The 14,219-nt window shown below is 41.3% G+C and overlaps 1 protein-coding gene across 50 annotated transcripts in view; it reads left to right on the forward strand.

Annotated features, from left to right (window-relative positions):
* ANK3 (ankyrin 3) overlaps positions 1 to 14,219 on the forward strand; it is a 543,412-nt gene that overhangs the window by 443,025 nt on the left and 86,168 nt on the right. For all 50 annotated transcript variants that reach the window (XM_072995141.2, XM_078390918.1, XM_078390937.1 and 47 more), the window contains one exon: positions 11,536 to 11,659. In XM_072995141.2, the coding sequence (XP_072851242.2) occupies positions 11,536 to 11,659 (124 nt within the window). The remainder of the gene's footprint in view (positions 1 to 11,535; positions 11,660 to 14,219) is intronic.

Consider the following 14,219-nt stretch of genomic DNA (forward strand, 5'->3'; position numbering starts at 1 on the left):
ATTGCAGTTTCCTACAGACAATAAAATCATGCCTTACAAGAATGACTCCCACTTACAGGTAGAGGAGCAAAGCACCTCTAAACAGGTGACAGCAAATGATGACCGAGAGTGGCTGGCTTTGTGCACCATCCTCCCACTTGATTGAGGGAATCCCTGTTTACTCTGGGGATAATTCTGATCAAACATACAACAGGAAGGATCCCTCTACCTTGCCTACGATGGCCTCCAGGGAGCAAGGCATGGAGAAGGGCTAATCCAAAAACTTTGAGGCCAAATTATTTCCATGGGCTGATCGTTTCCTGACTTGACCCTACTAAATCAGCACTATGGAGAATGAGTCCTGCCTAGATTGGATTTTGTGATAGTCTCTTACCAGGATCCTGCTGGGTCATTGCACTGAGAGAAGTCTATGAGTAGATACCAGGGTAAGCTTGAGATCTCATCCTTCCCTATGCAGCTGTCATGTGCATGTTCTCTTTCCCCCTCTCCCTCCAGTTCTCCACAGCACTCAAAAAGTCTGCTCTGAATGCTTTCCCAGCACTCCAGAGCAGTTATTGAGGGCATACAATAGCTGCATTGATAATGGAAATCCATCACCTCTGGGATTTTCTGTCACTGTAAGGAATCAATAGGATCCTGCTCTCTAATGTCTGTTACTAATTATTTTCTGTCACCATAAGGACTCAATAGGATCCTGATCCCTAATGTCTGTTGCTCTTATGAAATCTACTAAATGGCTCTTCATGTACACTAAGTTAATTAAACCATGCATTCCCATATTCTTTAAAAACATTCTGTGGAGCTTGGTATTCCTATTGTCAACCTTGCTTTTAGCAAGTGGCTTGCGTGAGGCACATATGGATGTGACTGGAGGCCTTCTAATATGCTTTATGTGATAGATCACTTTGCCATACAGGCCAATTTATATTTCAAGCTTACGTGTTCCAGTATATGATTAGTTAGTCTTATCTTTTCATATACCACACCTTTGTTTAAAGCTATTTCACACATTATCATGAAGCAAATTGTGATGTACTTCTGACTGAGCAGACCACAGCTCTCTGGTAGAAGGTATTTTTATGCATCACATAATTCCAGAGAGGTGTTCATCATATTCACAATGTACATTTTTAGTGGAGATGTCGAACATCTTAGGTTGACATCTAGAAAGTGTGTAATATATGATGTATCATAATATGCCTAAATTCTAGATACTAAGACACTAAACAACAAAGCTAAAAGCACTGATAAATGATTAGAGAGCCTTTCCACATGTTTGCCAAAAATATATCTTGTAGGACCCATTAAGTGGTTGTTTTCCGGGTCAAAAATTCTTCTGTTCTGCACTGAACTAATTGATTTTTAAATCAAGCAGATCAGATAAAGATCTCTTCCTTCTAAGAATGCTACATAGATTTCCAGGTCTTTTCTCACAATGGGGAAGTGCCAGAAGCCAACCTCTCCACCCCCACCCCTGCACACAGAAATTGTTCCAAAGATCTAACATCGTTACTTGAAAACCAGTGAGGAGAGTGGATTAAATTCCAGTAAGTAGCTTTTGTGTGAAGAAAGAAAATGACAAGCTTTAAACCCACATAACTGGATTGTTTTTCCGGGGGTGGGGGGATCATTATTAATCTGTTACCAAGCAGTGTTGTCTTGAAACATAGAGAGATGATGCCTTGCCATTTTCATTGTTTCTTCTATTTCCATTGTTCAGCTTATGATTCTCCAAAATACGGCTAAAATAGTACCAAACATATCAGATGTGGAGGCATCAGAAGGCTTTAGTGAAAAGGCTAGATTTTATCCCAGATCAACTCTGTGGTATTACAAACTTAATTATGATTGTTTATAATAGTAAATAGAGGTGGATAGCTCAATGAGGTATCCTTATTAGTTATTATTATACAAGGTATGCATGCCATTGAGCAAAATATACAAATTTATTTTGTTTAAAAAGCCTGTGTTTGAGAGAGAATGTTACACAGTGATCATTGTGAGGTTATTTAAAAACCCAGCAACAAACAGTTTTTAGATGCATTTTATTTTTGTTAACAACTTCAAATGGAATATATCTCAGATACATTTCTGTGTTTTGGAAAAGGTTACCTCTGCTCCTTCCTCAAGTGAAATTTGAAATGGCAATCCATATTCTGGAGTTTATACAGTTCTTATATTTTGGGTAAAGTATCTAATACATTATTGGTGACTTGGTGCTTTAAGAAAACCCAGGTCTAATCCAGTATTCTCTCAATGAAGGAAAGCAATCTGCTAGGCAAGAGCCATTGGATTTTCCAGATGTGCAAACAGTAATACATGCATAAATTAGCAGATCATGTTGCACTATTGGACAAATTAGTCCTTATCTAAAAGTTTACGTAAGTTTTATTCTCCTTAGGTACAAAATAATTCCAGTTAATGACCATGGGATTGTGTACACCGGTTTATTAGAAAGAAGATCCACTGCCTTAGGAAAAACAAACAAGAAAATCATATTGGGTTCTCTGTTTGTTCAAAGTCTAAAATTAAGCTTCTGCTAGCTTGTGAGCTAGCACAGTGGCACCATTGTATACTGGTCATTATACTTCTGCTACTACATCATCTTAGCACAAACACTATTTTAGTGCTATAAACGGAGGTTGTTTTAGCTTTATTATAGCAAAACTGGGGGGAGCACCTTCTTTCCTAAGCCTTTGTATACATTGTATTCAGAGCTGAAGTACAAATAGTTTGGAGGTGAGCCGTTTTTACATGTCAGGAAGCAGGAAACCATCACCACAACAATGGCTTAAAGCGAAGAGTTCTTTAATCTGCTTCAAATAATCATCACTCCTTTTTGTATTCAAATCCAGTCTTGCTAAAGAAAGAAGCTTCTTTGTTTTGTTTTGAATAAGGCTCGGTTTTTAACCTGCTTTCATTACTAGTGTTACAGAAGCAATGACCAAAGCTGTGGCTGGCTAGAATTCCCCACATTTAATACATAAACAGTTTCAAAACTCTATGTGAACAAAGTAGTTTCAATTTAAGTTAAGCATTTACAAATGTTAACTTCAGGTGCGATTCTCTTAGAGGCTGTCCACACTGGCATATAGATCAATATATGGATCACTGTTGGTATGGCTTGATTCAAATTAAATTTGGGCATCCACACATGTTTCCACTTAGATCGAACCATCCTACCCCTTTAAGACTTGTGCAGTTTTCTGGCACAGGAGTGGGGTATGTAATATTTTTTAGTATGCGTTAGCACAATCCTCATTATTTCATTGTGTAGCCTGTGCAATTAGCCCACACCCAAATGGAACTGTGGGTGAAGTTACCTGAGGAGACAGCCCTGTGACATATTAAGTGGGCTGTAACCCCCCCCCTCTATTTTTGTCTTCTTTTTAAATGTCCCCAAACTGATGCAGCAAAATTATAATATCATGGTAGACAGATGCACTGCCATTTCAATATGCCACTTACTTTATTTAACAACAGCAAAAAAGGAAAGTCACCCCAGCCCCCTGAAAGATGGCCATGAGAAAAGACAGGGAAGGGGGCTATGTTGACCCCATAGGCTGTGCCCCCAGAAGGCAGGGCCCCAACTGAGGAGAAAGGGGGACTTCCCTCCCTTCCCTCACCCCAACATTTTCCCCTCATGCTGCAGCTGCTGCTGCCACTTTACTTGTGAGTAAATTCAGTAACCCTACTCATAAGTAAACCAGCTAAACCCTAGCCTGTCTGGACCTGTAGAAGAGAACCCGTAGCCCAATTTCCAGTGTGGATGGAAGGTTGGCTCAAGTGAAACAGATCGCACTTAAGGTAACGTTTAAGCCCAGAAAGGGGAGCACCAAATTTCCCAATGTGGACGGACCTTTAGTTAGGATACAGTAGATGGAATTTTTGAGGGAAAAGAGGTGGGTTGCTTTACATGGGTGAGCAAGCTCCATGCTGTTAATAGGCAGTGAGTCACAGCTGCAGATCTTGTCCCTGCCTCTGACGTAGAGAACATGTGAACATCTGGCATAGAGAAACAGTCTTCCCTTTTCAACCTCAGCACATATTTATTTGGATAAGAGAAGTCCATAATAGCATGGCCCTGCTTACATTAATCAAAAATATATATCCCTTGTGCACTAACATGCTTGTGTGTAAGAAATCATCTTCCAATTTCTGTGCTCGGTGTGTTCACATTGAAGGTAGAGCTAGTTCAAGTATCTGATACTGCAGACAGGGATACCGTTCCTTCCCTGTGTGTTGCCTGGTACCCTTTCTTGCCCATGCCCAAAGGTAGCTTCTTAGTTTATTATACAATCGTTGCAAATTTCTCTTCTGTAAATCATCTTTGATTGCACCTTAAGAAGAAAAGCTAGTCTCTAACTTGTTGTCCTTGAATGTGCCATGGAAACAGCACACACCACTAGCATGCATGCACATCACGTGTCACCTGTGGTGTAAATATTTGCTTCATGTATCATTAGGGAACATGATTTAAGGCAGTAGTTCCCAACCTTGGGTCCCCAGATGCTCTTGGACTTCAACTCCCAGAAATCCTGGCCAGCATAGCTAGCGGTGAAGGCTTCTGGGAGTTTTAGTCCAAGAGTATCTGGGGACCCAAGGCTGGGAACCACTTCTTTAAGGAACCACAGGAGGCATGGAGTGTTGAGAATTTTGATTATAACGTGTATTCTCATAACAACAGCAGAGTAAGGAGATATTGGTTGGCAGAGATACTTATGACATTATGACACTGAGAGAGTAAAACCAACAACTTAGTCTATTTACATACATACAGTACATAGAGATAAAGGTAAAATCAGTCATTTTACGTTTAACTATATAACATTAATATTTAATACATTTTCATATCAAAATCGCAACATGGACTTGATGTATAGTGTAGAGGCAGCCCAGCCCAGAGGGCAGACGATGTTGTTGGGCTACAATTCTGATTTTCCCTGAATAGTGAGTTCTGGCTGGGGCTGAAGGGAGTTGTAGTCTAAGAATACAAGGAGCGCCACACATTCCCTACCCATGTGAAAGAGAATTGCTGCAGTCTTGCCCTTTTTATTCTTACATGTGTTATGCTCTTCTTTCAGGCTGATGACAACAGATAGGGTGTTTCAGTGGGTGGAGAGGACAATGACTCAACTTTGCCCTGTTGGTGTTTTACTCCCTTCTGCAGTCTTACAGAAAGTGGGAAAGAGAACTTAGGATATTAAATTCCTACTGCACCCACGCAGAAATACTTTAGAGAGCCATATTGTGTTCAGTTTTTATTGTTCTGCATTGTGGAGCACTGAGCAGCAATCACAGAGAGGTGGGTGTGGGGAAAGAAAGATGTGGGGCTGTAGAGAGAAAACATACCTCCTTCGTGCAGCTCAATGCAACTGCTAATATATATATAGATCAGGCCAGACACAGTCCCTACTTTTAGCAGATAACTGCTAAAGTTATCTGACTGGATTAGTGAGGAACCAAGAAGTCCCTTTCCACTAGAAATAAGTCAAATTGGATTCTTAATTCAGAAGTGCTTCAGGTTCTTTCTAAATGTTTTAATGGGATGTGAGGACTAAAAGTTTTTTGTTATTTGTTTTCTCATTAAGCAGTGAGTGTGTGCTTGTGTTTAAATTGCAGCCTACAGCAAGCTACAGTAAGGGGATTGGTTATAAATACAGTATCTAAAAGAAGTCCAGAATATTCCGTGTTACACACTGATTGAAATCCTTTTGCTTAAAAGTAATAAATGGCAACCAGAGTAGGCCCATTGACACACCAAATCCTCACTGATTCAAAGGACCTACTCAAGTTGTGATTTACTATGCTAAGCAACAGGATTTCAGCCATTAAGCATAACTTTTTATATTTTAGTATGATTTTCTGTATGCAACAGAACATCAAGTAAAGCACAAGATAGTATGTACAATCAATGCAACAAGTGTTATCATCAGGTCAAGTTTTAGTCCATAAAGATACAAATACATTTATATGTGTGTGCGCACACACACCTCTCCTTAGGAAATCCTGTTAAAAAAGCACCAAACAAGACAGAGCTGATTCAGAGAGAGAGAGAGAGAGAGAGAGAGGCCATTTCCACATCAGCCCCAATTATTTTAAGTCTAATTTCTAGTTTCAGGACACGTCAGTAGCCTGCACATATCAGGCAGGGAAGTGAATAGACATATTGTACCTGCTGAATAAGTACATTTCGAACCTCTGCAATTGTCTGGCTGAGCCAGCCCTTCCACCACCTGCACCCACCATCTTTCCCGGCTCCCTCTGGCTGGCAGCTTGGTGCTTTCCCTCTTTTATTGCTGCTGGAAATCGGAAAGTTGCTGGTGTTAATGATTCACAAAACCAGTTCGTCGTCACGCCACCCTCCTCTATCTGCAGCGACAGGGGGAAGGAGGCGGGGACGCTGGCGTGTCCCTCCCTCATCACCTTTGCTCTGGCACAGTCGGTTGGCAATCAGGGTTCCGATAACCATCATCCTGCCTGTGGAAGGCGGATTATTATTCTCCCTAGTGCAGGAGACAGGAAGGCGACTGGGCTGCCTTTCAGGGCTTCACCTGAAGACAAAATGACACGGAAGGCTGCCAGGGGGATTTCAGTTTCCCGCCAGTTTTCTTCCTTGCCTTTCTTCTACCTGAACACCTCCCCCCCCCACCTTCGCCGGTCATTAGGACAATTCTAGCAGAGCGATGAATTGCGAAATTCCCAGCGGTGTGTGTGTGTGTCTGATTTCGGCCTGACCCGGTGCTTGCACGTTTTACCTAAGAGGGTTGGGATCAAATTACACGGGGAAAAGCGGAGGGGTGGGGGAGTGGGACGCTTGCACCCAAGCTGTCCCCTTATTTACATACAAATAGCTCAGGCGTTGCTGAGCTGGTTGTCACCATTCAGACGTCTCTTCAGAGGCTTGCCCGCGAAGTTTGCGGCCCAATCAGAGGAGACTTGGGGCGGATGTAGGGTGCGGGGTTTTCGGGATCGGGGTTGTGGGGTGGGGAGAGGCGACGGTGGCGGGTGGTTTTGTAATTTTTTTTATTTTAAGGGCTCTTTCACCTCCGCCAGCAGCTGTCAACTTGCCGCCTTTTCCAGCTCTTCCCCTTTGGAAAGAGGAATTTCCCACTCTCCCCCCCCCCCTTTGGCGGGTTCCCGGGACAAAGGCGCACGCTTTCCTTAAATAATAATAGTAATAATAATAATAATAATGCCCGCGTTGGGAGAGCTCGAGATGGGGAGAAGAGGCCCGCGGCTGTGTGGGGAGTGAACGTAACCCACAGAGATGAGGTCCTGAGGCTGGTGTTGGAGATTCACTAGAAATCGCGGTTTTAAGGACTTCTTAGGCGGTCTTGGAAAACTTCAAGAGACGGGGGAGAAAGTTGTGTAGACCAAGCGGGGGAAAATGGCTTTCCAAAACAGTAAGACTTTCTTACTCTAGTAATTACTATGGGGTTTTTTTTCCTTCCCTCTTCCCTTTCCACCCCCACCTCAACCCGCTCTTGGGCTCCCTTGGGAAATATTTCGGGCAAACTTCGAAGCTTTTTTTTTTTAACCCGTTCCTTAAAATAATCGCGGTTGCTGGGAGAAAGTTGATCTGTTAGTTTTGTTGATTGCAAGGCAGCTCCCGAGGGGTATTTTTAGAAGGGAGGGATGGCTTGAAAAGGGGCCTCGCTCCTGCTGCCCTCCCCACAAGGGAAGAGTTGTCCTAAACTCTGCAGAGCCCTAACAGGGAAGGGAGGGAGGGAATGGACGTGGTTTCATTCACCCTGGGAATGTTTGTGTGTGAAATCCATATTTTCAGTTGTTCAGCCTTCAGGCAATCCAGATCTTTATTGGGTGGGAGCTGGGGGAGGGGGAAATAAGTGTGAATTTATGCATGGAGTAAAATACTGTACTTTAAAATTAAGCAGGGGAGATCGGGAAAGTGAACCATAAAGCTGCAAGAACTTATTTTAGATTGTGCTTGTCACTATTGGAATGTAGCTTTGCCTGTGACATAATGGGGTGTAGATTAAGTCCGCAAGCTGTCCCTTAACCCTTCCATGGCTGTGTTGCTGTACTTTTGGCATAGAGGACCTGGTCTTGTTCCCTGTGGTACTGTTAACTTGAGAAATATTTAAGGGGGAAAAAAAAGGGAATTTTTTTTCTACTGGAATTCCCTGCTGTTACCATTTCACTGTTGTGTTTTTCATGTACATGAGTGTGGCGTATCAGAGAAGAAGCAACTCTTGCCTAAGGCTTCAGTCATACTGAGTATTTGAGTATTTTACTACTAATTCAAGTGTAATTTTGGTTTTATATTATCATATTTTTAAAGCTGCTACTTTGTAGCAATTCCCATATGTCTGTATCCCTGAAATGAAAAATGTAAACAAATGTGGCATGAGTAATGTTGTATGCCATCAAGGCAGAACCAACTTATAGGGCTTTCAAGGTAAGTGAGATATTTAAAGATTGTTTCTACCAGTTCCATGCCCCCAGTGAGTTTCCGTGGCTGAGTGGGGATTTAAAACTGAGTCCTAGTCCATCACTCTGTCCATTACACCGCAGTGGACATCCTGCATGTGTAATGCCTAAATCTAAACTTGGAAGTTGCTATTTGCAAGAAATAGCAAGGGTGTGTTCATCCAACAGAGGCAATGTAAATGGGTGTGGTGGTTTTTTCTCATACTTTTTTCACACTGATAGGTGTGGCGTGCTTTTTTCCCACATATTATGTATTTCCCACAATTTTTCCCCCAAACGTACTCTTCCTTCTGAATCTCTGAAGCGTCTTTGTCAAAGGAGCCCCAAAAAGTGTCATGTTCAGCTTCATGTGCTGCCCACTGCTACTCTGTGAATTCTCTCCACATTGTGACACTGCTGTAGCCTCGTCATGAGGAGTGGGCTTGAACAGGGTCTCTTATTTACTCTCCCTGAAAGGAGCCAGAGAAGAAGGCATGAAGGAGAAAGAGAAATGCTGTGGCTGGACAGTCTCAACCTCATGTGGTCCTTCTCTCTCTGTAGCTTTTGTGGTTGACATAGCACAGTTTAGCAGCCTGGGAAATTTGCAACCTGAAATGTCAGCTATTTGTAGGAAAGTGACTGTGGTTCTGTTGGATGGATCATATCTGAAATCCTTGTATCCTGTTCCCTGAGGTTTGCCCCACCGCTTGTGGGCTGCTGCCTTACTGGAAATATGATAATGTTTGTAACAAGATGATGTTCTGTATTTTAGTATGAGCTAAATCCAGTCTGAGTCTCAGCATTTATTTATTTTATTTTATTTAACTTATATGCCGCCCACTCCACCGAAAGGTCTATGGCCAGCTTGCAACAATTAAAATACAATAAAAAGATAAAACAATTAAAATATATACTCTAAAAATTGCCACCAGGACCCACAGTTAATATTATTTCAGTTAAAAGCCTTCTGGAACAGGAAGGTTTTGACCTGGCGCCGAAATGTCATCAATGTTGGTGCCAAATGAATCTCAGTCAGGAGGGCATTCCATAGTCTGGGGGCAGCTGCCGAAAAGGCCCTTTCTCTACAAGCCATCCCTCTTATCTCTTTGAGGGACGGCTCTTTCAAAAGGGTCCCCTGGCTAGATCTTAACTGCCAGGCAGGTTCATAAGAGTAGACTCATTGAAATGAATGGAATTTGTTAGTCAACACTGACATAAACCCTATTAGACAACTACTTTGTTGTTGTTAGGTCACTTCTGACTTACGATGATCCTCATAGGGTGTTCAAAGTATGTGAGATATTCAACGTGTTGTTTATCACTGGCATCCTTCCGTTTCCATGCCTGAGCAGGGATTTGAACCCATGTGTCCTGAGTCCTAGTCCAGCACTCTCTCCAGTATACCGCACTTGTTCTTGGGCTTACACTGTTTAAGACTGAAAGTGGGTTTGGCCTTACTTTTTCACTTCTGTATCTGTAGTTTTCCTGTTACAAATTCTTCCCTGAACCTGCCGAGCCTTGTATTTTCCTGTGCCTCTACCAGTCCCTGAATCCACCTTGTCTTTCTCTGTTATTAGTGCCATGAATTAATGAAATATGCTGGTGAAAATTACAGCCTTCCTTTCTCAGTTCAGGTTGAATAATGTAGTTGTCCAAAATGTCCACATCTTGGCTCTGAAAATTCCACTCTGTGTTTGTGTTCTCTCGGTGTTTTAACTTATTTATAAATGTCATTCTTGTGTGAGCAGTAGGGTTTAATGCAAATGTAAAAAAAAACCCACCTCATATTCTGAACACAGTTCCAATTAGAGTGAACCAGTTTAGATTAACCCAGAATGCACATAGCCTTGCTTTGGTTAACTGTTTATCCTGGCCCTGGACATAACCAGGATTTAAAGCTAGCTTTAGATCATCAGTTAATTTAAGTCTGAGATGGGAAGGGCTGTAGGGCAAAGTGAGTGTTCTCACTGTCTGCTCCTTTAGCAATGATCAAAGAACAGATTGCAGTGGCCCTTGGTGCTTATGCAGCAACGAGGCTGCAAACCCTATTATATACAGTAGTACTGTTAATATGAGCAAAACAGACATGTGTAAAACCTTCCAGAGCCTATACTTTTTAAAAATAATAATAATAATAATGCTGAATGAAATTACATGCTGGTAAAATCCCCAGAAATTGTATTGTCAGATGGATTTTCCCCAGAAATTGCTAATTGTCACAGTAGATTAATTGTAGGAGAAAAAAAAGCGATCTTATTTAGAACCTGTACTGTTTCTTTACTTTTGCTGGAGTGTACAACCATGGAGATCTTCAATACATATTTCTCCCTAGAAAAATCAAATAAATGCATAAATATGAGTCGGGAATTCTGGTGACGTTAATATTCTTGAATGCTGAAAACAAACTCCTTTGCTTTTTACAGCCCCTCAGCTTGTGTGCATGGAGATAAGGGTAGTTAGGCAGTGGGACGAGAGAGCATTGTTCAACAAGGGCTTCGTTTGAGGATCAGCAATTGCTGCTCACTAGTTTCCTGGGTTTTTTTGTTTGTTTGTTTTTTTGTTCCAGTTGCCAGCTCAAGAGGTGAAAGAAGTGTTTTGAGGGAGTGGAATCTGTGGTCATGGGATAAAGCATCAGGTCATGGGGAGGTAGCCATTATCATCCTAGCTTGACATCTTTTACTCGCTGCTCAGAGCGGTCCTCAGTCTACAGTGTTCATTTATAACTTGAGTAGGACATGCTAATGGAAATTTCATATTTCTGTCTGAGGCTATTAGGGTGATTGAATTAGTATTGCACCTGATATAACCTACTAAACTACTGGATTTATTGGGATAGATGTCAGCCTTTTATTCTCAAATATAAATTAATTCTCGAATGATTTCCCCCCCCCTTTTTTTTTCTTCAGTCATGTAAATAACTGGTAATGTGTAACTGGCAATTCACCTAACAAATAAACATTTATAATACTATAGACAGCAACAAAATAACAGAGGAATAAGTTTCATTTCCAGCAGTGATACTGAAAGCGCAGTATACATCCATTGGACAGTACACTCATCTTTGTGTAACATGTGATTTCAACCTGCTTTTTCTGCTGATAGGTGAAGATGCAATGACAGGAGATACGGACAAATACCTTGGGCCGCAGGATCTGAAAGAACTGGGAGATGATTCTCTGCCTGCAGAAGGATACATGGGCTTCAGTCTTGGAGCCCGGTCTGCCAGGTATTTAGCCTATTTTTCCCATAAGCATTTTACAACAAATGCCAACCTAGTCCATTTTATCACCTATTCCCTTTTCCAGAAGCAAAACCAAACTTTCATGTTGTGACTGCCTGATTACTTCTAATCTTTGAAATATGCATCCATTATTTAGTTTCATGCTCCTCCTGACTTCCATGATGGCTTTGTTATGGCAATAGCTAAGAGCAAATTAAGTCTTCATTTCTTTTCCCTGGTATCTGCTCGTGCTCTAGATATGTCAGAAGTGTTCCTTTGGAAACAGCTGGAAGCCTCTGTTTGTGAGCCAGACCATTTAGCCCACAATTACCGTTTAAGCCAGGAAAAAAGGGGGGCTTTTGTTCAGTCTTTTGAGTGTAATTCTTATTGAGGGTGTTTTTTTTTTCTTCTTCTTGAATGAAAAGCAACAAAGTCTCATCCCAGAACATTGGAAGGATGGATGGTTGGCTAGTCCAGTTCCTTTTCTTTCCCAAAATGTGCAGATGGATAATAATAACAATAATAACTTCAAAAATGTGTTTGACTCTGTCTTGCACTGGTCCTTAAATCCTGTGCAATGATTTGTTTCCAAAGGAATGCACAGTTTTCTTGCAAGGGAGGAAAATAGGTCACAGATTTTACGTGACTGATTGCCATCTTTGCACTTCAAGACAGGCAAATGTTTATACTATTGTAAAGTTCTGCTTCAAATTTCCTGCCTTGTCTAGTATCTAAAACAAAGTAATTCAGAGATTCTTTCCACAGTTCTAGATTAGTTGCCTGTTTATAGACAGTAGAATTACTTTTAAGCTAATAATTAAACCTCACAAGCCCAAGCCCTGGGGACATTTTCCTATAATTCAGTGATGTATTATAAAACGTTGTTTCATTGTCTAATAGGGAGCAACACCTCCCACAAGATCAAACTTGGATGTATATTTTTTTCCCAGATTTGATTTAGTTAGAGCTGAGTTCAGTTACAGAAGCTTGCATCTTAACTTTGCCTTGGTTTGTTTTTGAAACTTCACGTAGACCCTCTTTTAAAACTATGTATAAAAAAGAAAGTTCTCTGGAAATAAGTATGCTAGATAACCAAGACTATTTTGAATTTTAAAATAACCTTTAATTTTCCAAAAGAAAAAAAATATAGTTTACATAGCAAACCAGTATATACTGGTTCTATGACATAGCTGGGACGTGGTGGCGCTGCGGGCTAAACCGCAGAAGCCTTTGTGTGCTGCAGGGTCAGAAGACCAGCAGTCGTAAGATCGAATCCATGTGACGGAGTGAGCTCCCATCGCTTTGTCCCAGCTCCTTGCCAGCCTAGCAGTTCGAAAACATGTAAATGCAAGTAGATAAATAGATACCACCTCGGTGGGAAGTTAAACAGCGTTCAGGGTCTAAGTCACGCTGGCCACGTGACAACGGAAACTGTCTTCAGACAAACGCTGGCTCTATGGCTTGGAAACGGGGATGAGCACCGCCCCCTAGAGTCGAACACGACTGACTAAAATGTCAAGGGGAACCTTTACCTATGACATAGCTACATTATGGCTTTATAGAGTATCTTAATAGTAATCTGTTGACCAGTATTTGACACATCAGCGAAGACTCTATATATCTGTACTTCCTGCAGACTTAACAGTATATTAGTGTATCAGAACAGAATTCTTTCCTATTGAACAGAAATTCTTAGCAAGCTTTGCACCTTTTTGGCTGCTTGATAGAGAGTTTAAACAGAGGCAGCTCATGACTGGAATAGATCCCTACACACATTTTGAGTGACTCTCCCTGCTTGGCCCAGAAGCTACTCCCTGGCCTCCTGGCCTTAAAATTATCTTATTTCTGACTTAACAAGACCATTATTTGTCACTATGTAGCTCATGTTTACATGTGCAATATCTTACGTGTATGTTACACTCTGTCAAAACAAATTGACAGCTAAACATATATGCGGCATATTAAATGGATAGTTCAAATATGGTCAAACTTGGATTTTTTTTACCTACAAAATTTATGCTCTCCTACTAAAGTACAGCCCAGTGGGAAGAATCAGTGGTGAGGAGCCAGCATGCTTCTCTTGCTCTGTAAAATACTTGGTAAGGTACTGATGGACCCCAGTGTCCTCCAGAGCACAATTTTGAAAACCGCTGGTATGGCACTTTGTGTGTAGCCAAACCTGCCCATTGATTTGTAGCATGTGACTGAATCTGAGTGTAACATTACACAGTGAAGTACATTTAGTGTCCAAGTCATCCAGTCATGGCACAGTGCTTTCTTCACTGTCTGATACTTTGCTTTCTATCTCTCCTTATTTCTTTTTTCCTTGTACATTTCTAAAAAATAGTCCTAAGGTCAGGTAAGAAAGCATGGCAACCTTGTGGCATTTTTCTGCTTTTGCCATTCCTCTTTTTTTTTTAAACTCAGCATTGTGATGTGATGTGAGATTTTCTGTTGTGCCCATGTTAGCTAGTGCCATTTTCATTACTACAACATAACATATAACCGGCTTTCATTACATTTCATATATTGAAGAAGACGAGTGGTGTTATTAATCCCAATAGTT

The sequence above is a fragment of the Pogona vitticeps genome, chromosome 3 (assembly GCF_051106095.1).
Source record: "Pogona vitticeps strain Pit_001003342236 chromosome 3, PviZW2.1, whole genome shotgun sequence".
Taxonomy (NCBI): domain Eukaryota; kingdom Metazoa; phylum Chordata; class Lepidosauria; order Squamata; family Agamidae; genus Pogona; species Pogona vitticeps.